Source organism: Scyliorhinus torazame, chromosome 14, assembly GCF_047496885.1.
Source record: "Scyliorhinus torazame isolate Kashiwa2021f chromosome 14, sScyTor2.1, whole genome shotgun sequence".
Taxonomy (NCBI): domain Eukaryota; kingdom Metazoa; phylum Chordata; class Chondrichthyes; order Carcharhiniformes; family Scyliorhinidae; genus Scyliorhinus; species Scyliorhinus torazame.
In genome coordinates this window covers 206,861,251-206,885,059 of record NC_092720.1, presented here as the reverse complement: position 1 = coordinate 206,885,059, position 23,809 = coordinate 206,861,251, and the positions used below count along the sequence as shown (strand labels likewise).

The following is a 23,809-nucleotide window of genomic DNA, read 5'->3' as shown; positions in this document are numbered from 1 at the left end:
TGGGGGAGGGGGTGTTGGGGAGCCATCTTAAAACAAGAAAAGCAGATGTGATGTCTTTAATAAATGTGCTATCTCTTAGCAAGAAGGCTTTTCACAAAGTATTGATATAAAGATTATTCCTATTTTTGATGTCTGCAACCTGATGTTCGACCCCCTCCACAAACCAGCCACTTCTGGTTTATTGAACTCTTTGCTGTATTTTAAAAATAAACTCCATTGCAGTGAACAAGTCATTTGTGTAGCTCAATACTAAATGCCGGTCTTTATCTATTTAAAAAAAAAATCCTTCTTGTGATTCTTTTTGACTGGTGCAGAGGCAATGGGCCTTTTCTGTGACGTCGACCTCCCTGACTCTATTACCAGGGGCAATTGTGTGTTTGTTTGTTTTACCTGCACACCGTGGGGGTTGGCTTCTCGGTAATTCAAGTTGTTGGTGAGAGCCATGGACGCGGAAAAGGCCTTTGACCAAGTGGAGTGGGAGTACCTCTGGGAGGTGTTGCGTAGGTTTGGGTTCGGGGGAGGGTTTATTAGCTGCGTTAAGCTCCTTTACAGCGCCCCGGTGGCAAGTGTGGTGATGAACCGGTGGAGGTCGGAGTACTTTCGGCTGTGCCGAGGAACGAGGCAGGGATGCCCTCTGTCCCCCCCTGTTGTTTGCATTGGCGATCGAACCCTTGGCCATATCACTGAGGGAGTCTAATAAATGGAGGGGGATGGTCCGCGGGGAGAAGAGCATCGGGTGTCGCTATACGCGGATGACCTGCTGCTGTATGTGGCGGACCCAATGGAGGGGATGGTGGAGGTCATGCAGACTTTGAGGGAGTTTGGGGAGTTCTCGGGCTATAAGCTCAATGTAGGGAAGAGCGAGCTTTTTGTACTACAGGCAGGGGACCAAGAAAGAGGGATAGGGGACCTACCGCTGAGGAGGGCGGAGGGGAGTTTTCGGTATATAGGGATCCAGATAGCCAGGAGCTGGGGGGCCCTACACGAATTGAATCTGACGAGGTTGGTGGACCAAATGGAGGTGGACTTCAAAAGATGGGACATGGTGCCGCTCTCGTTGGCGGGTAGAGTGCAGTCGGTAAAAATGGTGGTCCTTCCGAGGTTTTTGTTTGTGTTCCAGTGCCTCCCCATCGTGATTACCAAGGGCTTTTTCAAGAGAGTAGGTAGGAGTATTATGGGGTTTGTGTGGGCGAACAAAACCCCGAGGGTAAGGAGAGGGTTCCTGGAGCGCAGTAGGGACCGAGGAGGGCTGGCGCTGTCAAACCTAGGGAGCTACTACTGGGCAGCAAACGTGGCGATGATCCGTAAGTGGGTCATGGAGGGAGAGGGGGTGGCATGGAAGAGAATGGAGATGGCGTCCTGCAAAGGAACGAGCTTGGGGGCGCTGGTGACGGCACCGCTGCCGCTCTCGCCATCAAAGTACACCACGAGCCCGGTGGTGGCGGCAACGTTAAGGATCTGGGGCCAGTGGAGACGGCATAGGGGTGCAGTGGGAGCCTCGGTGTGGTCCCCGATCAGGGGTAACCACCAGTTTGTCCCGGGGAAGATGGACGGGGGGGGTTCCAGGGCTGGCACCGGGCGGGGATTAGAAGAATGGGGGACCTGTTCATCGACGGGACATTTGCAAGCCTAGAGGCACTGGAGGAGAAGTTTGAGCTACCCCCGGGAAATGCATTCAGATATATGCAGGTGAGGGCTTTTGTGAGGCGACAGGTCAGGGAATTCCCGCTGCTCCCGACACAGGAAATTCAAGACAGGGTGATCTCGGGTGTATGGGTCGGGGAGGGCAAGGTTTCGGCTATACACCAAGAGATGAAAGAAGAGGGGGAAGCGCTAGCAGAAGAGTTGAAGGGTAAATGGGAGGAGGAGCTGGGGGAGGAGATCGAGGAAGGTTTGTGGGCTGACGCCCTGGGTAGGGTTAATTCCTCCTCCTCATGTGCCAGGCTCAGCCTGATACAATTTAAGGTGGTTCACAGAGCGCACCTGACAGGGGCGAGATTGAGAGGTTCTTTGGGGTAGAAGACAGATGCGGAAGATGTTCAGGGAACCCGGCGAACCATGTCCACATGTTTTGGACATGTCCGGCACTGGAGGGGTTCTGGAGGGGAGTTGCGGGAACAGTATCTAAGGTGGTGAAAGTCCGGGTCAAGCCAAGCTGGGGGCTAGCAATATTTGGAGTAGTGGACGAGCCGGGAGTGCAGAAGGTGAAAGAAGCCGGCATTCTGGCCTTTGCGTCCCTGGTAGCCCAGCGAAGGATCTTGCTAATGTGGAAGGAGGCGAAGCCCCCTAGTATGGAGGCCTGGACAAACGACATGGCTGGGTTCATAAAGTTGGAGAGGATTAAGTTTGCCTTAAGGGGGTCTGCGCAGGGGTTCTACAGGCGGTGGCAACCGTTCCTAGACTACCTCGCGGAGGGTTAGAGGAAGGTCGGTCAGCAGCAGCAGCAACCCTGGGGGGGGGGGGGGGGGGGGGAACGAGAGATTGTTTGAGGGGACGGAGGAGCGGGGGATAACATGGAGGGTGGGGGAAACTGGCATGAATGGGCGAGAGCCAGTGTATAAAACTATGTAAATATATCATCTTACCATGTATATATCTTGCTCAGGGTGATTTTGTGTTATTTTGTTACGGGAGGGGGGGGGGTGGTTATTGTTTGTAAGGGGAAAAATTTGTTTTGTTGAAAAACTTTAATAAATATATATTTTTTTAAAAAGTTGTTGGTGAGAGGTGCTGGAATGTGGGTGTTGTGTGTTTAAAAGGAGTCGCTAAATCTAACCCGGCTGTTTCCTTTCTGACACCAGGGGAACCGGTGAAGTATGACCCGACTTTCAACGGCCCAATCAAAAACAGGTAAAATGTAACCGGGTACTGTTCATGCCTCCACAGCCTTCTGGCGTCGACATTTCCCAAAAAGATTCCCAATCCTTTGAGCGAAGAAATTTCTCCTCATCTCACCCCTAAATCCCCACCCCCTCCTCCTCACTATAGGTTCAGACATACATCCGAACAAGGCGCCTCAAGCCTCCTCTGCCATTCAGTAGGATCATGGTTGATCTGATAGTAACCTCAAACCTGCATCCTGCCTACCCCATCCCCTTGTTTACCAAGTGTCCATACGCCTCTGCTTTAACAAGAGTCAAAGACTGTTTTCAATGCCTTTCAGGAAGAGAACTGCACGCTGAGGAGAAAAATATTCTTCTCTTTGTTTTTAAATGAGCAATACTCTATTTTGAAACAGTGAATCCCCCCCACCCCCACTCCCAGTTCTAGATTCTCCCACAAGAGGAAACATCCTCTCCACATCCGCCCTCTCAATACCCCTCGGGGTCTTAAATGCTTCAATCAAGTCGCCCCTTACTCTTCTAAATGCGAGCAGAAACAAGCCTAACCTGCCCAGTCTTTCCTCGTGAGACACCCATCCCAGTGCTGCCATAAAAGCAAATGATGCACTATCAATTACCGCAAAGACGAGAGTCGTGGAATAACCGAGGCTTTATTGAGCAAAGATGTTGTGCCTCCTGTAGCTGGAACCAGAATGGCTGCAGCACCAGCGCGCACACACCTTTATACACCGCCTACTGGGCGGAGCCAGCAGGCAGGGATTTACCCATGTACCTCTAGTATATGTGTCTTACCGTAATACATGTAATGCTACTAATGGTAACTACCACAGCAAATTACTGTGGTTATTGGAATCTGAAACAAAACCATAAAATTCTGGAAATCTCAGCAGGTCTGACAGCATCTATGAAGAGAGGACACCGAGTCTGGATGGCTCTTCGCCAGTGTTTCCCTGTTTGAGATTCCTCAACCAGGAGAAACGATCTATGCGTCTTGTACGTTTCAATCATCTCTAGTCTTCTAAATTCAAGTGGATTTCAGCCCAGTTTACTCGGCCTCTTATCATCTCTGGGATGAGAGGACAACCCTCTCATCCCAGGTGTCAGGCTATTGAATCTTCACTGTACCGCCTGCAATGCAGGTATCATCCCTGCTCAAATGTGAAATATTGTAGATTATTAACAAGGTGATGTTATATTTACTCAGAGGGACAGGCCAGGACTGGTTAAACCGTGTCGCTGATATCTCTTGTTTCTCATTCTATTTAATATCCCTGGGAGCTCTTTCTCCTAATGTGTACATTGTTCAATCTTTCATTCATTTGTGCTTGAAAATGATAATTCTCCTTGTATTCTTTCCCCCTTGTAGGAGTTGCACTGACATCCTCTGCTGTGCCTTGTTTATGGTCTTCATTGTGGGTTATATGGTCGTGGGGATCTTGGGTAAGTGGCATGTTGGGTTCAAAGTTAGTCTCTCCAGTTCTTTTGCCATTTGCCTCCGACTCACTGCCTCCCGGTGCTCTCGGTCATCCCCCAGCCTTCCTGACCTTGGCTGAGTGACACACACTTTGTTCCTCGAGCCAGTTTTGGTGAGCGATGGACCCAGATCCTGTCCTCAACCTGTCTTTGCATAGGAGTCAGAATGCTCTCGGTTTCAAGCTCCCACCTCATGCCTAACATTTAAGAGCAATGAGACGAAGTACATGCCTCGCATGAGAGGATCAGAATTTAGAGCAGGAGGAGACCATTCAGCCCCTCGGACTTGCTGCACTATTCAATACTATCTTGGCCGATCTTCGACCTCAACTCCACTTTCCCACTCACGCCCCTTGGCCCTGAATCCAGATCTGACTGGGAACGAATCTGGACCAGACATCTAAATACTGTGGCTCCAAGAGCAGATCAGGAATCCTGCAGTGAATAACCCACCACCTGAGACCCCAAAGTCTATCTATGAGGCACATGGTGTGAAGGAACATTCTCCACATGCCTGGATGAGTGCAGCTGCAACAACGCTGAAGAAACTTGACACCATCCAGGACAAAGCAGCCTGCATGGTTATCACCCATCCACAAACATTCACTCCCTGGAGTGTGCACCATCTACAAGAAGAAGCATTCTGCTAGTGTTTCCCTGTCAAAAAATGTACACCACAGATAACATATTGTGCCATTGCCGCTAATGCCTGAAACTTAAGGTCATTCACATTTTGTCTTCGCTAGAATCTTTTAAGAGCCATTTAAACAGTTATTGAGCACCCTTTACACTGCTTGGCTGATTTTATTTTTTGTGCAGTCAGAGGTGTGCATGTTGGAAAGAGTGAACCTGAATGTTATGAAACAAACAGGAATGCCTTCAGAATGGTGATTTACTCAGAGGGACAGGCCAGGACTGGTTAAATCGTGTCGCTGATATCTCTTGTTTCTCATTCTATTTAAACAAAGCCGCTTCTGTTAGTTCTGGGGGTTTGACACCCAGTATCCCTCTAGGGATCTGCCCTGGATCCATCCCTGAGGGATCCCTCACAGACTGCAGTGTTTGGCTATGAATGGTTGACGTCTTTGTTGCTTTGGGATTTCATTATCTGTGATGTGGGACCAGTGCATGCCTGTTTCTGGGACAAATGCAGGCTTGTTTCTGGAAAAGAGGAACTCTGGCTTCTTGTCCCATTCTCCACGTGATGTCTCTGTGCCCCCAAACTGCCATGCTAGCACTGTGTCCCTATAGGGTGGTGGTGTACTGGTTGTATTGATGGTCCAGTAATCCAAAGGTTGGATAAATGCTCCTGAGCTGAGAGTTCAAATCCCACCTCAGCAGCTGAGGAACTTAAATGCACTTTCTGAAACCTATCCGATAAGTCGTCATGCTCGTTTGGAGAGCCGGTGCAGGATCGGAGTGCCAAATGGCCAACTTCTGCTCCATAACAATTGGCTGATTCTGAAGACTCATGAGACCATTTGGGATAAAAGCCCATCAGAGGGTGGCATGGTGCCACAATGGTTAGCACTGCTGCCTCTGGGTGCCGAGGAGCTGGGTTCGATCCTGGCCCTGGGTCACTGTTCGTGTGGAGTTTGCACATTCTCCCCGTGTTTGAGTGGGTTTCACCCCCACAAGCCAAAGATGTGCAGGGTAGGTGGATTGGACACGCTAAATTGCCCCTTAATTGGAAAAATAAAAAAACCTAAAAGCCCATCAAGTTCACTCATGCCCTACAGGGAAGGAAATCTGCCGTCCTTACTTGGTCTGGCCTGCACGTGAATCCAGATCCACAGCAAGGTGGCTGATTCTGAACTGTCCTCTGAAGATGTTCGTTGTATCAAACCACTCTGGGAAAGTTAGGATTGTGGGTACAGCTACATCACACAAACTGCTGTGATTGAACGTGGCAGCTTTTCATCACCCTCTCGAGGACAGTTGGGATTGGGTGACAAGTGCTGGCCTTGCCAAACGTGCCCCCGTCCCATGAATGCGTAAAAGAAAAGATTTGAAATTCTTGTGCCTTGCATAAATATGACGCAGGTTATGATGGTTGCCTGAGGAAGAGGTCCGGAGCAATATATTCTGGAGAGTAACTGTTTTTAATACAGAACATTGCTATGTGCAGATATACAAGACCGTAGGCTTTTTCAGTCCCAGTCCTAGAGATAGCAGTATCTCCATTAACACAACGACCAAACTCTGAATAGTCATGTGACTTTCTTTACATTATCATGTGATTTGTGTGTTTCCCCAGTACCACATTGTCCTTTCCAGCACTGAGCACACAATGCAACAATGTATAATGGGAAATAGCTATGTAAACAAGTCACGCTGTAATCCCATAACTGTCGCACTGTGCGAGGGTAAAATTACAGCCTGACCACTTTTCACAAGTCTGCAGAATGTAGACATAAACATTTACTACAGCGGAACGAGGAGGCCAACTGATGTAAGATTAAAATTATAGCATGATAGAATAAAAGAGCACAGAAGGAGACCTTTGAAAGAACTATCCAATTCTCTGCTCATTCCTCACACAGGCCTGCACTTGGTCTCATTTTTCGAAGGAAATGTTCAACTCTCTTTGCTATGACTTCTGGTTCCCATAAGGTAAACACACTTAAACGCTCGATGAGGATGCAGTACTGAGTTTATTTCTTTCTGCTCTCAGTGTGACTGAGTGACTGGTCCATTGTCACATCCACCAGAGTGAATGTGGCACCCCAGTATATATATTCACAAACATTTATTTCCTAGCTCTTTAAGAACATAAATAACAACAAAAAACACACTCAGAAATGCGTATTCCTGTTGCTCTTTGATTTGATACCGATCTGTTGGCCATTTATTTGGCCAGTTATTTATTTTGCTTCAGAGAGCTATGTTGCTTGGATGAGGTTGTTAGTATTGACCCTGTTTGTTGTGACATTTTTCAGCCTGGCTATACGGTGACCCACGTGAAGTGATCTATCCCAGGAACTCCACGGGCATGTATTGTGGTGCCGGGGGTAATGAGTAAGTAGTTATTTGACTAGATTTCAAATGGAGGCGGAATAGAAAGACTTTTCAGTTTAAAGGTGCAGTGTGACCTTGGCGTATTACCACCCCAGACCAGACCAAACAGTGACTAGGATACTGGACAGAAACCCCACTATTTTATTTTAATTTTGGGTTCAGTGAGGAAAGAATATTTCGCTCCAGGAGTGATTTCATGAAGACATAGGGATATGGTATATTAACACATACTTTATTACTAACACAGTACTAAAACATCACACCAGAAAATAGCTTACAATTACTCCTTAAATAATGCTCATCAATACAGTGAATACAGTGACCCTTAACTGCTATCTTTATTCCCATTCAAACAACAAAAAACCCACTCAGCTCTCAATCCACTTTTAAAAACAGTTTGCACTCAAGAATTCCTGCTTAACAGAGATTTTTGTTTTTGAGAAAGAGAGACCTTGTGCCACTGCTTTAAAGAAAAGATCTGAATCCTGTCAGAACCATGCAGAAACTCTGGCTATATTTCTTCAAAAGCTTCTTCAGTATGTTTCAGCTCATCTTCTAATTACACTCTTCTGAGCTGCTGGTCTGTCCACCGACATATCTATAACTCAATTACAGTGCGAGCAAAATCATAGAATCATAGAATTTACAGTGCTGAAGGGGGCTATTTGGCCCATCGAGTCTGCACCGGCCCTTGGAAAGAGCACCCTACCCATGCCCACACCTCCACCCTATCCCTGAAACCCCACTTAAAATGCTTGACTTCTGTTCACAGCTCAACTGAACTGCTTTTCTGAAAAATGGCTGATACCTTGGCTCCACCCAGTAATTACATCATCTTACCAAGCTGAAATCTAATTGACTCCAGGGGGACCCCTCCCCAGGCAATCCAAACAAAACTGCATTAGCCCAAACCTTTTACGACACCTTAATTGCACCCCTGGATCCCAACCTTTCAAATCAGGATTCTTTAAAAACACTACTGCAGCAGTCATAGACAATTACCTATAATATTATGTACCTGAAATTCCTACATTCATCACTGGGGCCATAGTGGTGGGTGGAGGATTTTGAGGGGGAATGGGGATGAAATATGGACATGCTGGTTTCTATGTGTGTGTGTACCTAATGATTTATCCCCTCCCCAACCACCCCTCATCAGCCTACCTGGAAATGATAAATGGAGAGGAGTTTCATGAATGGATATCACAGTTTGGGGTGAAGTGTCAATTGTCACGCGGGAAGTGTCAGTCAACCTTTACAACTAGCTTTGTCCAATTACCTCTTGACCTTGGGAACTGTAGCTCATATTTTCACCAGCCTCTCCTCCATAATGAGGCCCGAGCCCTCCGATTATTAGCCTGCTTCATCTTGAATCAACTAACTTCCTGGACTCAATAAATCCTTCACACTGTGGGAGACGGGCATAATGGTAACCTCACTGGTCTGGTAATTTGAAGGCCCAGGCCAATTCTCTGGGAACACAGGTTCAAACCCCACCAAGGCAGCTGGTGTAATTCAATTAATACAATGGTGACCAGGACCTTTATCACCCAGTTGTTGTAAAAAGAATTACATTGGGTTAACAATTGCTCTTTAGGGAAAGAAATCAGCCATTCGTGGATGGTCTGCCCATGTGCAAGTCCAGCACCATAGCAACATGGGTGACTCCTAACTGCCCTCCAAAAACACCTTGCAAGCCACTCAATTCAAGAGAACTGGCCTTGCCAGCGACATGATTATTTCATCCCATGAAATCATTTTTTTAAAGTTCATGTTGAGTTTGTCCCTCATGATTGAGACAGCAGCAGAGCATAGTCAAGAGCCTCCGGAACGTTCTCTTCGGTGAGCGCTGAGAATAGCTGTCAGGTAAACGATAGAAGCAGCTTCTGTGGTGATGCCTCCTGCAGCTTAATTGCTACTTGAAGACAGGAGGCTGGCACCTATACATAGAAACATACATAGAAAATAGAAGCAGGAGGAGGCCATTTGGCCCTTCAAGCCTGCTCCGCATTCATCATGATCATGCCTGATCTTCAAGTTCAATACCTGACCCAGCCTCTTTCACCACCCCCCCCCACCCCAAAATATCCATTGAGCCCTTTAACCCCAACAGTTATATCTAATTCCTTCTTGAAATTACACAACGTTTTGACCTCATCTACTTTTTGTGGTAGTGAATTCCACAGGTTCACCACTCTCTGAGAGAAGAAATTGCTCCTCACCTCAGTCCTAAAAGATTTACCCCTTATCGTCAACTATGACCCCTAGTTCTGGACTCTCTCATCATCGGGAGCATTCTTTCTGAATTGACCCTGTTAGAATTTTGAAAGTTTTTTTGAGTTTCCCTCTCACTCTTCTAAACTTCAATGAATATAATCCTAAGTGACATAGTTTTTCCTCACATGATAGTCCCGCCATCCCAGGAATCAGCCCGGTAAACCTTCCCTGCACTCCCTCCACAGCAAGAACATCCTTCCTCAGATAAGGACATCAAAACTGCAGACAATATTCCAGGCGTGGCCTCAAAAATTGCAGTAAAACATCCCTATTCCTATACTCAAATCCTCTCGCTATGAAGGCCAACATACTATTTGCCACCTTTACTGCCTGCTGTACCTACGCGCTTAATTTCAGTGACCTGATGCATGAGGACACCAAGTTCTTGCAGAGCATCCACCTCTCTCAATTGACATCCATTCAAATAATAATTTGCTGCCTTATTTTTTACGACCGAAGCAGATAACCTCACATTTATCCAAATTATACTGCACCTGCCATACATATGCACACTCAATCAGTTTGTTTGAATCCCTCTACATCCTCCTCACAGCTCACCCTCCTACCCAACTTTGTATCATCTGCAAATATAGGACCCCCAACTAACCTGCACATCTTTTAACACTAAGGCACAATTTAGCACGGCCAATCGAGCTAGATGAGGTGACGGATGACATCAAGGGAGCGGGTAGCAAGTTTACAATTTCGCTCAGTTGGCATCTGGCGAATGATGATGATTAAATGTTTTGATCTTTCTCTCTTTCAAGGGGTAAATCCTATGTCTTTTACTTTGACATCCTGAAATGTGTCACACCGACAGGCATCCTGACATCTGCCCTCAACCGCCTTCAGTGTCCAACAACTCAGGTACTGTCCTCAACAGGGTCGTTCATTAAAGCTTAAGAACTAGGAACTGGAGTAGGCTATTCAGTCCCTTGAATCTGCTGTACCATTTGACAAAATTGTGGCTAATCTTCTACCTCAACTCCACCTTCCTGCACTGTCCCTTGCTTCCCTTGGTATGTAAAAGTCTATCGGCCTCTGTCTTCAATGTTCCCAACGACTGAGCATCCACAACTCCCTAGGATTAGGGAACTCAACAAGCACTTGACTGATGACATTTCTCCTCAGAAGGGAGGCGGTGGCGCAGTGTATCATCACAAGACTAGTAAACCAGAGACCCAGAGTAATGCTCTGGGGAATCCAGGTTCAATTCCCGCAACTGCAGATGGTGACATTTGAATTCAGTAAAATCTGGAATTAAAAGTCTAATGATGTCTAAATCTGCTGCCCTTACCTGGTCTGGCCTACATGTGACTCTTAACTGCAATTAGTGATGGCCAATAAATGCTGGCCCAGCCTGCGACACCCACATCCAGGAACAAATTTTTAAAAATCGAAGTAATTTAAGCACAACCTGGGAAAAATATCCATAGAATCCCACTTGTGCAGAAGTGCTCTGAAATAGCACCCTATCTCGGCCCACTCCCTCGTCCTATCCCCGTACCCCCACCTAACCTGCACATCTTTTAACACTAAGGGACAATTTAGCTTGGCCAATTCACCTAACCCACACATCTTTGGACTGTGGGGGGAAAAAAACAGGAGCATCAGGAGGAAGCCCACGCAGACATGGGGAGAATGTGCAAACTCCACACAGACAGTCAAGGCTGGAATTGAACCCGGGTCCCTGGCGATGTGAGGCAGCAGTGCCACTGTGCTGCCCTTCTAACCTCAACTCTGCCAGCCTCTCAAATAATGTTGTATGTTTCAATGACATCACCTCTTAATTCTCCCAAACTGCAGGGGTTACGGGCCTAGTATACTCAATTTGTCCTTGTAGGACTCCCCCTCTCCCCCAACTCCATCCCAGGAACCAGCCTGGTGAAGCTTAGTTGCCCTATAGAAATTGCAGCAATGCCCTTCCTTCAGTATGGAGACTAACGCTGTGGAATTGTGATATCCTTTAGAATCCATATAATCCCTACAGTGCAGAAGGAGGCCATTTGGCCCATCAGGTCTGTACCAACCCTCTGAAAATAGGTCCACTCACCCACCCTATTCCCATAACCCTGTGACCTAACCTGCACATCTTTGGATGTTCAGGTGCAATTTAACATGGCCAATCCACCTAACCTGTGCATCCTTGGACCATGGGAGAAAACTGGAGAACCAGGAGGAAACGCACACAGACACTGGGAGAATGTACAGACTCTACACAGACAGTCACCCAAGATCGGAATTGAACCCAAGCCCCTGGGGTGTGAGGCAGCAGTGCTAAATGTTTTCTTTACAAAGGGATTGAACTATAAGACTAATAAAGACTAATGTACCATTTGTTTTCCAAGTGCCTTACTGTACCTACATGGTAAGGTGCATGTGTAATAGGGCAGTGGGGTGGCGCAGTAGTTAGCACTGCTGTCTCACGGCGCTGAGGGCCCGGGTTCAATCCCGGGTCACTGCCCATGTGGAGTTTGCACGTTAATAATAATAATAATAATAATCGCTTATTGTCACAAGTAGACTTCAATGAAGTTACTGTGAAAAGCCCCTAGTCGCCACATTCCGGCGCCTGTTCGGGGAGGCCGGTACGGGCCGATACATTCTCCCTGTGCCTGCATGGGTCTCACCTCCACAACCCAAAGATGAGTAGGTGAATTAGCCGCACTAAATTGCCCCTTAATAGGGAAAAAAAAATTGGGTACTCTAAATTTATATTTAAAATAAAAACAAAACAAAAGGTTCATGTGCAAGGCCACACTGGTCTTTTGAATGTAAACCCGAGGTCCTTACGAAGATTTGCAACTGAATTTTAACAGATATTTATATTGTCAGAATTTGCATTTTCGATAATCGATGAGCACGCTTGTGATCGTGCATGAGGTTTCCTTGGCTATTTTATCCTGATTCTTTTACAGCGAAGCAGATTTCAAGTTATTCCCGTCTTCCCATGACCTGCAAAAATCTTGCGCTTGTTTTTGGATCTTGGAGGACCGTGTAGCACAGCGGATGAGAGGCAGATCAGCTGCCTCGCGGGACTGTCTCTGATCTTTTATCCAAACTGAAATGCTGTTCTCTTTTTTTGTTGTTGTTGTTTGGCAGGTTTGCGTTTCAAAATGTCCTGACAATTTCTGGCTCCCAGTGTTGTCCGTCGTCTCGGTCTTGCCACCAGATATGATTTTCCAACAGGAATATTGCAACCCTTCCATTAACCTCAAAACCACCACCTTGGTGAGTAGCACTGTGTCTGATCTACCCCTCTCGCGTTTAAACAGCTTCCTCTTGCTTGATTGTGTGATTGAAGGTTTGGTTGTTTTCTGACGAGGGGGAGAAAACGCAGCCATTCACGTGGTGACGTTACTTTCCTAACCGTGCTTTTCACCCCACGCCCTCCAATCTTGGGATCAACGCGTTGACAATTGATCAATTTGATGTGCATTCAATTTTCTCTACTGAGTGTTCTCTCTAGTGGCTCAGTGTATAGCACAATTGCCTCTGAGTCAGTAGGTTGTAAGTTCAAGGCTCACACCATGACGCCAATGCCAAGGATGTGCTGCTCTATTGAAGGTGCCAGATTTTGGGTGAGACTTTAAATCGAGGCCCTTAGGATGCCATGATCCCTCAGCCATTTATTCAGGCATGGACGGGGGAGTTCTCCCACCCAACAACCTGGTTTCCGGTAATGGTAACCATGGTAACCATGATGCTATGTTGGCGGCTGCAAAAGCCCATCTGGTTCACTAATGCCCTTCAGGAAAAGAAATCTGCCATCCAGATCTGGCCTACATGTGACTCCAGTCCATCCTGTGTGCACTGTTGGGAGCCAAACTGACACAAAGAGAACCCATCTTCAAATTGTTGTATTTTCAGAAACCGAATGAGATTTTGGCGAAAGAATTATGTCCTGCGTACACTATCCCGAGTTCACCGCGTAAGTATCTGATATCTCCTGGTTTTCGTGTTTCTGTCAGAGCGTATTTTAAAAATTAATTAATTTTGAGTACCCACCTATTTTCTTTCCAAATCCCACCCTGGCATTTCCCGCGCGCAGTGAAACTGCTCATTAAAATACAGGCACCAGACGGCACGGTGGTTAGCACTGCTGCCTCACAACGCTGAGGACCCGGGTTCAATCCCGGCTCCCTGTCCCTGTCTACGTGGGTCTCACCCCCACAACCCAAAGATGTGCAGGGTAGGTGACTTGGCCGCTCTAAATTGCCTCTGAATTGGGAGAAAAAAATAATTGGATGCTCTAAAATTTTTAAAAACCTTGCAAAGGTAGGGCAGCACAATTGCTTCACAGCTCCAGGGTCCCAGGTTCGATTCCGGCTTGGGTCACTGTCTGTGCGGAATCTGCACATCCTCCCCGTGTGTGCGTGAGTTTCCGCTGGGTGCTCCGGTTTCCTCCCACAGTCCAAAGATGTGCAGGTTAGGTGGATTGGCCATGATAAATTGCCCTTAATGTCCAGAATTTCCCTTAGTGTTGGGTGGGGTTGCTGGGTTATGGGGATAGGGTGGAGGTGTTGACCTTGGGTGGGGTGCTCTTTCCAAGAGCTGGTGCGGACTCGATGGGCCGAATGGCCTCCTTCTGCACTGTAAATTCTATGACAAATCCTCCCTGAAACCCCACCCCTGTGCCTCTCCCAGCCACTAATTCCTGAGCTGCTAAGATGTCCATTATACAAGTGGATATCGAAGATCTCAAGGCCACAGCACTCAAGGTCCAGTGACTTAGTAGATAATATCCCAGCTGACTGGCTGTTTACTCTGTGGATGTTTATGGAATCTTGCTTTGCACAGTTTGTTTGCTGAGGTTTTCTATTGAATACCTACAGTGCAGACGGAGGCCATTCGGCACGTTGAGCCTGTACCGGCTCTCCGAAAAGCACTTTGCTTGACTCACTCCCCTACCCTATCCTTGTGTGATCATGGCCAATCCTGCACATCTTTGGACTGGGAGGAAACCGGAGCACCCGGAGGAAACCCGCGCAGCCACTGAAAGAACATGCAAACTCCACCCAAGGCCGGAATTGAACCCAGTTGCTGGTGCTGTGAGGCAGCAGTGCTAACCACTGTGCCACCTATTCTGCCCCAAGTAATGAGTTTTGTATCCCGAGAGAAACGGGTTGGAGATTTAAGTGCCCCTCGCTGTCCCTCTTGAAATCACCAGCTTCTGTTCTCCGTTTCAAGTCTTCGGTAGGTGTGTGCCAAAACTGGGCGATGTGGTGTACCCTGCCAACTTTACCATTGATGGTACCACCATGGGCAATGCCACAGCTGAAGAGGTGAAAGGTGCTGCTGGGTAAGTCTGCCCCAAGTGTTCTGAACAGCAGCTATTCTCAAATGCGTAAAAGGTGCTTTCTTCCCCCTCCGTAACATTGCCCAACTTCGCCCCTGTCTCAGCTCATCCGTTGCAGAAACCCTCTCCCCTGCCCTTGTCACCTCCAGGACTCGCAATTCCAACTCCCTCCTGCTTGGTTCCCACCTCGCGTTCTCTCCCCCCCACTCCATAAACTTTAGTTCATCCAAGTCTCTGCTCCCCCTTGTCTGAATTCACAGCAAATCCTATTACCCTCCTGTCCAAGGGCTCACTAACCTACATTGGCTCCTGGTCTAGTAACATCTTGATTTTAAAGCTCTCATCCTTGTTGTTCAATCCCTCTCTATCTCTGTAACCTCCATCAGCCCCCGCACAGCCCCCCGAGATACTGCGCTCCACTAATTCTGACCTCGATTTCACTCGCTCCGGCAATGGCGGCTGTGGTCTTCAGTGACCCGGGCTCCAAATATAACCGGGGGGGGGCTTATATTTCTGAGTTTGGAGCCCAGGCCACTTCCACCAATGCGGATCAAGTGAAATGGAGGAGGTCCGAATTAGAGGGACGCAGATTGTGGTGGGGGGGGGGGGGGGCACTCACCCTCGCACCTCTCCATCACACTCATCTCCTTTTAGACCCATCTCTTTGACCAAATTTTTGATCACCTGCCCCCTAGTACTTCCTCAGGTCGTTCGGTGTCACGTTTCTGTTTGAGAGGCTGCTTGTGACATTAACAACTCGTATATGTTTCTGAACAGTTTGAGGTATTGAGCTGAGGTGGGGTGAGGAGGGAGCAGGGAAGGTTTTATGCAACATTTTTCCAAATACTGTTTGTGTTGGCGGCTGACTGTTGGATTGTCCATTTCAGGGATCTGCTAAGCAGCTTCAATGCCAAGGAAGTGGGCATGAGGATTTTTGAGGATTTTACCAAGTCCTGGTATTGGATCATAATGTGAGTTCTCTTTGCGTCTGCCAGCTCGCCGTGATTACCAGTTGGCATCTTGCCATTGATTAAATTTCACCCCTGCTGTCCCGTCACAGTCCAACTCCCACAATCTGTTTTTACACCTCGGGCAAGTTTCCCTCATGTGGAGGAGAGGGAATGGAATGGGACAGCTCTTGGCCGACGAGACTGGGCGTCCTAATCCCAACCACTATCCCCACAATGGGCCAATTGGAACTAGTTTAAAAATAAGACCGGGTTGAGGAGAAATACTTCCTCTTGGAGTGTCGTTGGTCTGTGGAATTCTCTTCCCCACAGTGGCTGCTGGTCATTGAATTTATCCAAGGCAGAGTTTTGTACACTAGTGTATTGCAGCTTTTTGCAGTTTCCCCCCATTTAAATAATACTCTGCTCTTTTGTTCTCCCTTCCAAAGTGATCAACTTCACATTTTCCTGCATTATAATCCAATTGCCAACTTTTTTGCCCATTTGCTTAATCTATCAATACCTCTTTGCAGACTGTCTGTCTCCCTCTTGAAATTTGCCTTTCCAACTGTTTTTGTGCCATCTGCAAATTTAGCGACAGTTCATTAGCTTCCTACCTCCAAGTCCTTAATATATATTGTAAACAGTTGTGGTCCCAGCACTGATTCCTGCGGAACCCCACTGGTTACAGGTCGCCAACCTGGTAAATAAACCCTAATCTCCACTCGCTGTTTCCTGCACATTAGCCAATTCTCTCTCTTTTTTAAAAATAAATTTAGAGTACCCAATTAATTTTTTCCAATTAAGGGGCAATTTAGCGTGGCCAATCCACCTAGCCTGCACATCTTTGGGTTGTGGGGGCGAAACCCACGCAAACACGGGGAGAATCTGCAAACTCCACACAGACAGTGACCCAGAGCCGGGATCGAACCTGGGACCTCGGCACCGTGAGGCAGCAGAGCTAACCCACTGCACCACCGTGCTGCCCCGCCAATTCTCTATCCATGCCAATATACTCCCTCCAACATCATGGCTTCTTATCTTGTGACTTAACTTTTTGTGAGGAACCTTGCTGGATGCCTTCTGGAAGTCCAAATACAGCACATCTACTGGTTCCCCTCTATCCACTCTGGTTGAGGCTGACTCAAAAAAACTCTAATAAATTAGTCAGACACTATTTCCCTTTCATGAAGCCATGCTGACTCTGCTTGATTAGATTATGAGTTTCCAAATGTGCTGCTATTACTTCCTTAATAATTGATTCCAACATTTTTCCAACAATAGATGTTACGCTAATCGGCCTATAGTTACCCACATTTTGCCTGCCTCCTTTTTTGAATAGTACCAAGAATATATTTGGAAAATTACATCCACTGTCTCTGTAACTACTTCTAGGATCCTAGGATGCAAGCAATTAGGACCTGGGAACTTAACGACCTTTAGCCCCATTAGTTTGTCTAATACTAGTTCTCAAGTGATGTTGATAGTATTTACTTCCTCCCCAGTATCCTTTAGTATTAATGGGATGTTCAAAGTATCTCCCACTGTCAAGACTGATGCGAGGGATCTGTTTTACTCCTCTGCCATTTCCTTTTTCCCCATAACTATTTCCCCAGATTCATTTCCTTCGGGGCCTATGTTCACTTTGACTTCTCTCTTCCTTTTTATATATTTAAAGAACTCCTTATCGTCAGTTTTTACATTCCTCGCCTAGTTTGCCTTCCTCTTTTATTTTCTCTCTCTTTACTATCTTTTTAGTCCTCTTGCTGGATTCTGAATTTATCCCGATCTTCGGGGCTACCACTGACTTTGACCTCCTTATATGCCTTTTCTTTCAACTTAATTGTCTCCTTAACGTCCTTGGTTAGCTTATCCCACCCTTAGAATGTTTCCTCCTTACTGGGACATATCTTTGCTGAGAGTCGTGAATTACCTCCTTAACTGTCTGCTGCTCCTTGTTTACTGTCTTTCCTGCTAATCTATCCGCCCAGTCCACTTTAGCTAACTCTGTCCTCATTTTGTTGTAATTTCCTTTATTTCAATTAAACACAAGGACAAACCCCATTTACCTTTGGCATTCAATTGACCATACTTCACGTCGAGATTATGCTGGCACGTGAGGAATGGAGTCACACCGTGGTTTGCACTGCTACCTCAGTGCCAGGGACCAGGTTCAATTCTAACTGTGGTTTCATAGATTATCATAGAATTCATCATAGAATTTACAGTGCAGAAGGAGGCCATTCGGCCCATCGAGTCTGCACCGGCTCTTGGAAAGAGCACCCTCCCCAAGGTCAACACCTCCACCCTATCCCCATAACCCAGTAACCCCACCCAACACTAAGGGCAATTTTGGACACTAAGGGCAATTTAGCATGGCCAATCCACCTAACCTGCACATCTTTGGACTGTGGGAGGAAACCGGAGCACCCGAAGGAAACCCACGCACACACGGGGAGGATGTGCAGACTCCGCACAGACAGTGACCCAAGCCGGAATCGAACCTGGGACCCTGGAGCTGTGAAGCAATTGTGCTGTCCACAATGCTACCGTGCTGCCATGGTTGATTTGCCCATTCTCCCTGTGTCTGCATGGGTTTCCTCCGGGTGCTCTGTGTAGTTCAAAGATGTGCAGGTTAGGTGGATTGGCCAGGCCAAATTGCCCCTTAATTGGAAAAAAGAGTTGGGTACTCTAAATTTTTAAAAAACCTGCATCTAACCTTCATATCTTTGGACACTAAGGGGCAATTTAGCACAAAGATCTGTAGGTTAGATGGAGTTTGAAAAAAATGTAAAGTACCCAATTATTTTTTCCAATGAAGGGGCAATTTGGCGTGGCCAATCCAAACACCATGCACACCTTTTTGGGTTGTGGGGGGTGAGACCCATGCAGACACGGGGAGAATGTGCAAACTCCACACGGACAGTGACCCGGGGCCGGGATCGAACCAGCTGGAGGCAGCAGTGCTAACCACTGCACTACTGTGCTGCCCAGATTAGATGGAGTTATGGGGTTGCGGGGATAGGACGGGAGGGTGCTCTTTCAGAGGGTCGGTGCAGACTCAATGGACCAAATGGCGTCCTTCTGCATTGTAGCAATTCGATGGTTCTATGGAATGTTTCCTACGATCTAGGAGAGTTGAAATGTAACCGGTAATCTAGCAATTAGATGGTGAAAGTTGACAAAGTTTTTTTTCTTTTCCCTTCTTCCCTGCTGCCTACCTCAAAAAAGAGGCCTGGTGATTGCTATGATCGTGAGTCTGCTGTTCCTGCTCCTCTTGAGGTTCTTTGCGGGAATTCTGGTCTGGGTATTGATCATTGCCCTGATTGCTGTCATTGCCTATGGTAAGTAACCATTCCACTGCATCACTACTGAAGGGGATCAACAAAGTTAACTGGGGATTCAAACTGACAAGGGAGGGGTTAAATAGGAAAGTAGAGCCCTCAATCAGATTAATCATGATCTTAACAAATTGTGGAGCAGGCTGAAGAGGCTGAATGGCCTTCTCCTGCTCCGAGTCCATGTCTCCATACTACCTGCTAGCAGTACAACTGAGGAGAAGATGTGGTTCCTTTGGGTGATTGCTTACAATCGCACCTCTGTTCAGAAGACTTATGGAGACATCACTTCTGTTGCAAAGTTGACTTTATTGCAAGGAGTTTTGAAGTAGGGATGCCTTACTACATCTGTAGCAAGTACAGTCTTATTATTTAATGGATGTCTTTGCATTGGAAACACGGTGCACAGAGCCTCACCGCGCCGGGTTCAATTCCAGCCTCAAGTGACAGCCTGAGTGGAGTTTGCACATCCTCCTTGTGTCTGGGTGGGTTTCCTCCAGGTGCTCCGGTTTCCTCCCACAGTCCAAAGGTGTGCAGCTTAGGTGGATTGGCCATGCTAAACTGCCCCATAATGTCCAGGGATATGCAGGTTAATTAAGGGGTTATTGGGGTAGGGAGGGGAAGTGGGCTTGGATGGTGTGCTCTGTCAGAGGGTTGGTGCAGACCCGATGGGCTGAATGACCTCCTTTTGCACTACAGGGTTTCTGATCCAGAGAAGGTTTACTGGGTTGACTCCTGAGATGAAGGAGTTTGTCTTCTGAAGGAAGGGTGAAGAGGTCGGGGCTGTAACTGTTGGAGTGTGGAAGAGCAAGAGGTGGTCTTATTGAAACATATAAGATGAGTGGCCTTGACAGGTAGATGCTGAGAGGATCTTTTCTCTTGTGGTGAATCTAAAACCAGGGGACACAGGTTCAAGGTAAGGTGTCTCCCATTTAAGACAGAAGTGGGAAAGAAGTTCTTTTCTGAGGGTTGTTAGTCTTTGGAATTCTCTTCCCCAGCGAGCACTGGTGGTTGCTGGATCAGTGAATAAGGCTGAGTTCGACAAACTTTTGATTGACAAATGAGTCAAAGGGTTAAGGGGTGTTATATTACCCTTGGTGGTAATATGTCGTGTTCTTTGTCTTTTGTTCCAGAATGGTCCATCGAGTTGATGACAGAATCCACAAATCATTAGATTGAAATAAAACTAATTTTTTGTATAACGTTTAATTAAATGAAGTTCTCACATGCTGCTGAGCTGTAGTTAATGATAAAGTAATATTGAATCTATTGAAAGCCCTAGCAACAGCGATTGAAAGCACTAGTAACAGCGCCTCTCCCGATGGCCCCGGGGAAGTACTCGGGGAGTCCGGTAATAATAGCTTCATTGAGAATTTGGAGGCAGTTTCGCCAACACTTCGGGTTGGGGGCAGGGTCAGGGGAAATGCTGATTCGGGGGTGGGATGGAAACTTTCAGAAATGGGAGGAGAAAGGGATTAAGACACTAAAAGATTTGTTTTTTAGGGGTCGGTTTGCAGGATTGAAGGAGCTGGAAGCAAAGTATGGGCTGGAGCAGGGGGAAATGTTGAGATACATGCAGGTTCGAGATTTTGCCAGAAAGGAGATACAGAGCTTCCCGGTGGAGCCGGCCTCCACATTGCTGGAGGAGATGCTGACGACAGGGGGACTGGAGAAAGGGGTAATGTTGGCAGTTTACGGAGCTATTTTGGAACAGGAGAAGGCACCACTGGAAGGGATCAAAGCAAAATGGGAGGAAGAGTTGGGAGAGGATATGGAGGAGGGGTTCTGGTGTGAGGTGCTCCGGAGAGTGAACGCCTCCACCTCGTGCGCGAGTTTGGGGCTGATACAGCTGAAGGTGGTATACAGAGCACACCTCATGAGGGCTAGGATGAGCCGATTCTTTGAAGGAGTAGAAGATGTGTGTGAATGTTGCGGGGGGAGCCCCGCTAATCACGTTCATATGTTTCGGTCCTGTCCAAAGCTAGAGGATTCCTAGAAGGAGGTGTTTAGGGTAATTTCTAAAGTGATGCATGTGAAACTGGACCCAGGCCCCCGGGAGGCCATATTCGGGGTGTCGGACCAGCCGGGGTTGGAAACTGGTGCGGAGGCAGATGTTGTAGCCTTCGCCTCGTTGATCACCTGAAGGTGGATCCTGATAGGTTGGAGAGCAACCTCTCCACCCTGTGCCCTGGTGTGGCAGGGGACCTGTTGAAATTCTTGACTCTTGAGAAGGTTAAGTTTGAACTGAGGGGAAGGATGGAGGGGTTCTACAATTCATGGACATTGTTCATTATGCACTTTCAAGAACTGGATAACAGCGAACATTGGTTGGGGCGGGTGGGTGGGAGGGTTGGGGGAGGGGGGCTGTGTGTGTTAATGGCGACTATGGGTGATCCCTAATTCCTTTTTGTCATTTGTTTGTGTGAACATGCGGGCTAATGTTTGGGGTTTGGTGGGAGGATGGGATCATTGTTATTGATATGGGAATTGACATATTTGTTACTGATTATTGTTTATTGTTGGTGGGTGTAAACCTGGGAGAAAATGTGATAATGGAGGAGAATAAAAAATATTTTTTAAAAAAAAGTAATATTGAATCTGTCCAGCAGTAATTACTAATCTAATAGTCACGAACAATAACCTTGTGTTAACGCTATCTAATCTAGTCTTCTCCTCGTACTGTTGCTCTGGCTTTCTCCCTCACTAACTGCCCAGCATTCCCTAAGGTTTGATTTATGTACAGAAATATGGTGGTGCAGATGTAATAGTTAACCCTTCACTAGCGTGCCTATATACATATCATTACAAGGGGCAGGCAAGAAAGTGGTTAAAGCCACAATCCGATGAGCCATAATTTTATTGATTCCAGAGCAGGCTCGAGGGGCTGAATGGCCTGCTCCTCCTAATTCGAATCATCTTCCTCCTAATTCGAATCATCCTATGTTTTTGAGAGTTGTGCATCAATACACTGCTAGTAGGTGTATACACCTCCCGGCCACAGCTGTGTGGAATTCCTCCTGAGGCCATTGCTATGGCAACTTTTATATCTTACCACCTGGTCTGTTGAATGGGTTTGATAAATTAGTGTGGTGAGCCACTGGATGGCTAGGATGGCATCACCTGCCTACTCTTCAGGCAGGTGTTGGATGCTGCTTGGGGGTCTTCATCCTCAGCCCCTTTCTGGTTTCCTGTTATGCTCCCAGTCGCACGCCAGGCGTTAGAACACGCCTCGTTATCGGGAAGATTTGTTCCGTCACAAGTGATTCATCTGGTGTGGGTCAATTAGTGAGTGTGTGAAAAACAATCATTCAAAGTTAGTGAACAATCCCACGCCGTTGATCAGCTGCAATCTAATTGTATTGATGGTTGAACAGGCTCGAGGGGGCTGAATGGCCTCCGCCAGTTCCTGTGCTGCTCAGTCTGAAGCCCCTGCCCCTCCTTTGCCATTTTCCCGGAGGAAAATCCAGATTCGTGTTGATGGAGATAAAAATCACCAACATAAACCTACTCATCTGAAAGCGGAGGAGGCGGAAGAGTGCAGGGGGATTGAGGGAAGGCAGGTGGGGGACAAAGGCATGATTAAGAGGGACATTGAATGATTTGTTTTCTTTCATTAATCACTTCTTTCTGGGTTATACAGGCAGGGTTTTTATTGTCTATCCCTGGCTGTCTGGTGGCTGGAATCACTTATCACACAGAATGAGTTGGGGGATGGCCTCTCTTTCCTGTACAGCCTGACCAAACTGGTTGGGTTTCTTGAAGGATCTCTCTGCTTTAATGGTCACCCTTACTCCCCAGTGGCCAGCGGGGCTGGGCCAGGCGACTGGACTATCCACTGGCTGCTAGAAGAGGTGTTACAGCCCAAAGGAACCATTCGGCCTGCCAATTCCACGTTGTCTCCCTGCCGAGCAGTCCACTCAGTCCCATTGCCTGGTTCTATCCATGTGAGTCCTGCGAGATTATTTCTCTCAAGTGCCCAATAAATTTCGACTTGAAATCCTTCATCGTTTCCCCCCCCCCGGACAGTGAGTTCCAACACATTACCGCTTGCTGTGTTAACAAAATGTCCTTGCACCCGCCCCCAACCCCCGCCTTCACACTTCTTGCTCAAAGGCTTAAATCTGTCTCCCTTAGTCACCATACCACCTGCCAGTTGAAACAGCTTCTCATTGTCAACCTTATCCAAGCCTGTCATAATCTTGTACACCAATACCAAATCCCCCCAAATCTCCATCACTGTAAGGAGAATAACTCCGGCTTTTCCAGCCTAATCTTGCAGTTGAAATCCCACATCCCGAAATCCATTCTGGGCTGTCTCCTCTGCACCCTTTCAAGGACCCTCACATTCTTCCAAAAGAAATGTGATGACCTGAACTGGATGCAATACTCTAGTTGCGGCCTAACCAGAGCTTTACAAAGGCCTTACTAAGTGCTGACATCAAATTTAAAGGGATGTTGTCTCCTTGAAGGGGAGACATACATTTCTTGTTAGATAATGGGAGTGAGAGGAAGCACAAAGCTGTTTATGACTCGATTGTGCAGTTCACTGGGGATTTATAATAATAACCTTTATTGTCACAAGTAGGCTTACATTAACACTGCAATGACGTTACT

At 47.1% G+C, this 23,809-nt stretch overlaps 1 protein-coding gene across 1 annotated transcript in view; it reads left to right on the top strand.

Annotated features, from left to right (window-relative positions):
• slc44a4 (solute carrier family 44 member 4) overlaps positions 1–23,809 on the top strand; it is a 91,982-nt gene that overhangs the window by 43,072 nt on the left and 25,101 nt on the right. The window contains exons 2-10 of the mRNA XM_072475513.1: positions 2,802–2,850; positions 4,210–4,283; positions 7,256–7,334; positions 10,379–10,478; positions 12,714–12,842; positions 13,482–13,542; positions 14,802–14,913; positions 15,798–15,881; positions 19,089–19,201. Coding sequence (XP_072331614.1) covers positions 2,802–2,850; positions 4,210–4,283; positions 7,256–7,334; positions 10,379–10,478; positions 12,714–12,842; positions 13,482–13,542; positions 14,802–14,913; positions 15,798–15,881; positions 19,089–19,201 — 801 coding nt within the window. The remainder of the gene's footprint in view (positions 1–2,801; positions 2,851–4,209; positions 4,284–7,255; positions 7,335–10,378; positions 10,479–12,713; positions 12,843–13,481; positions 13,543–14,801; positions 14,914–15,797; positions 15,882–19,088; positions 19,202–23,809) is intronic.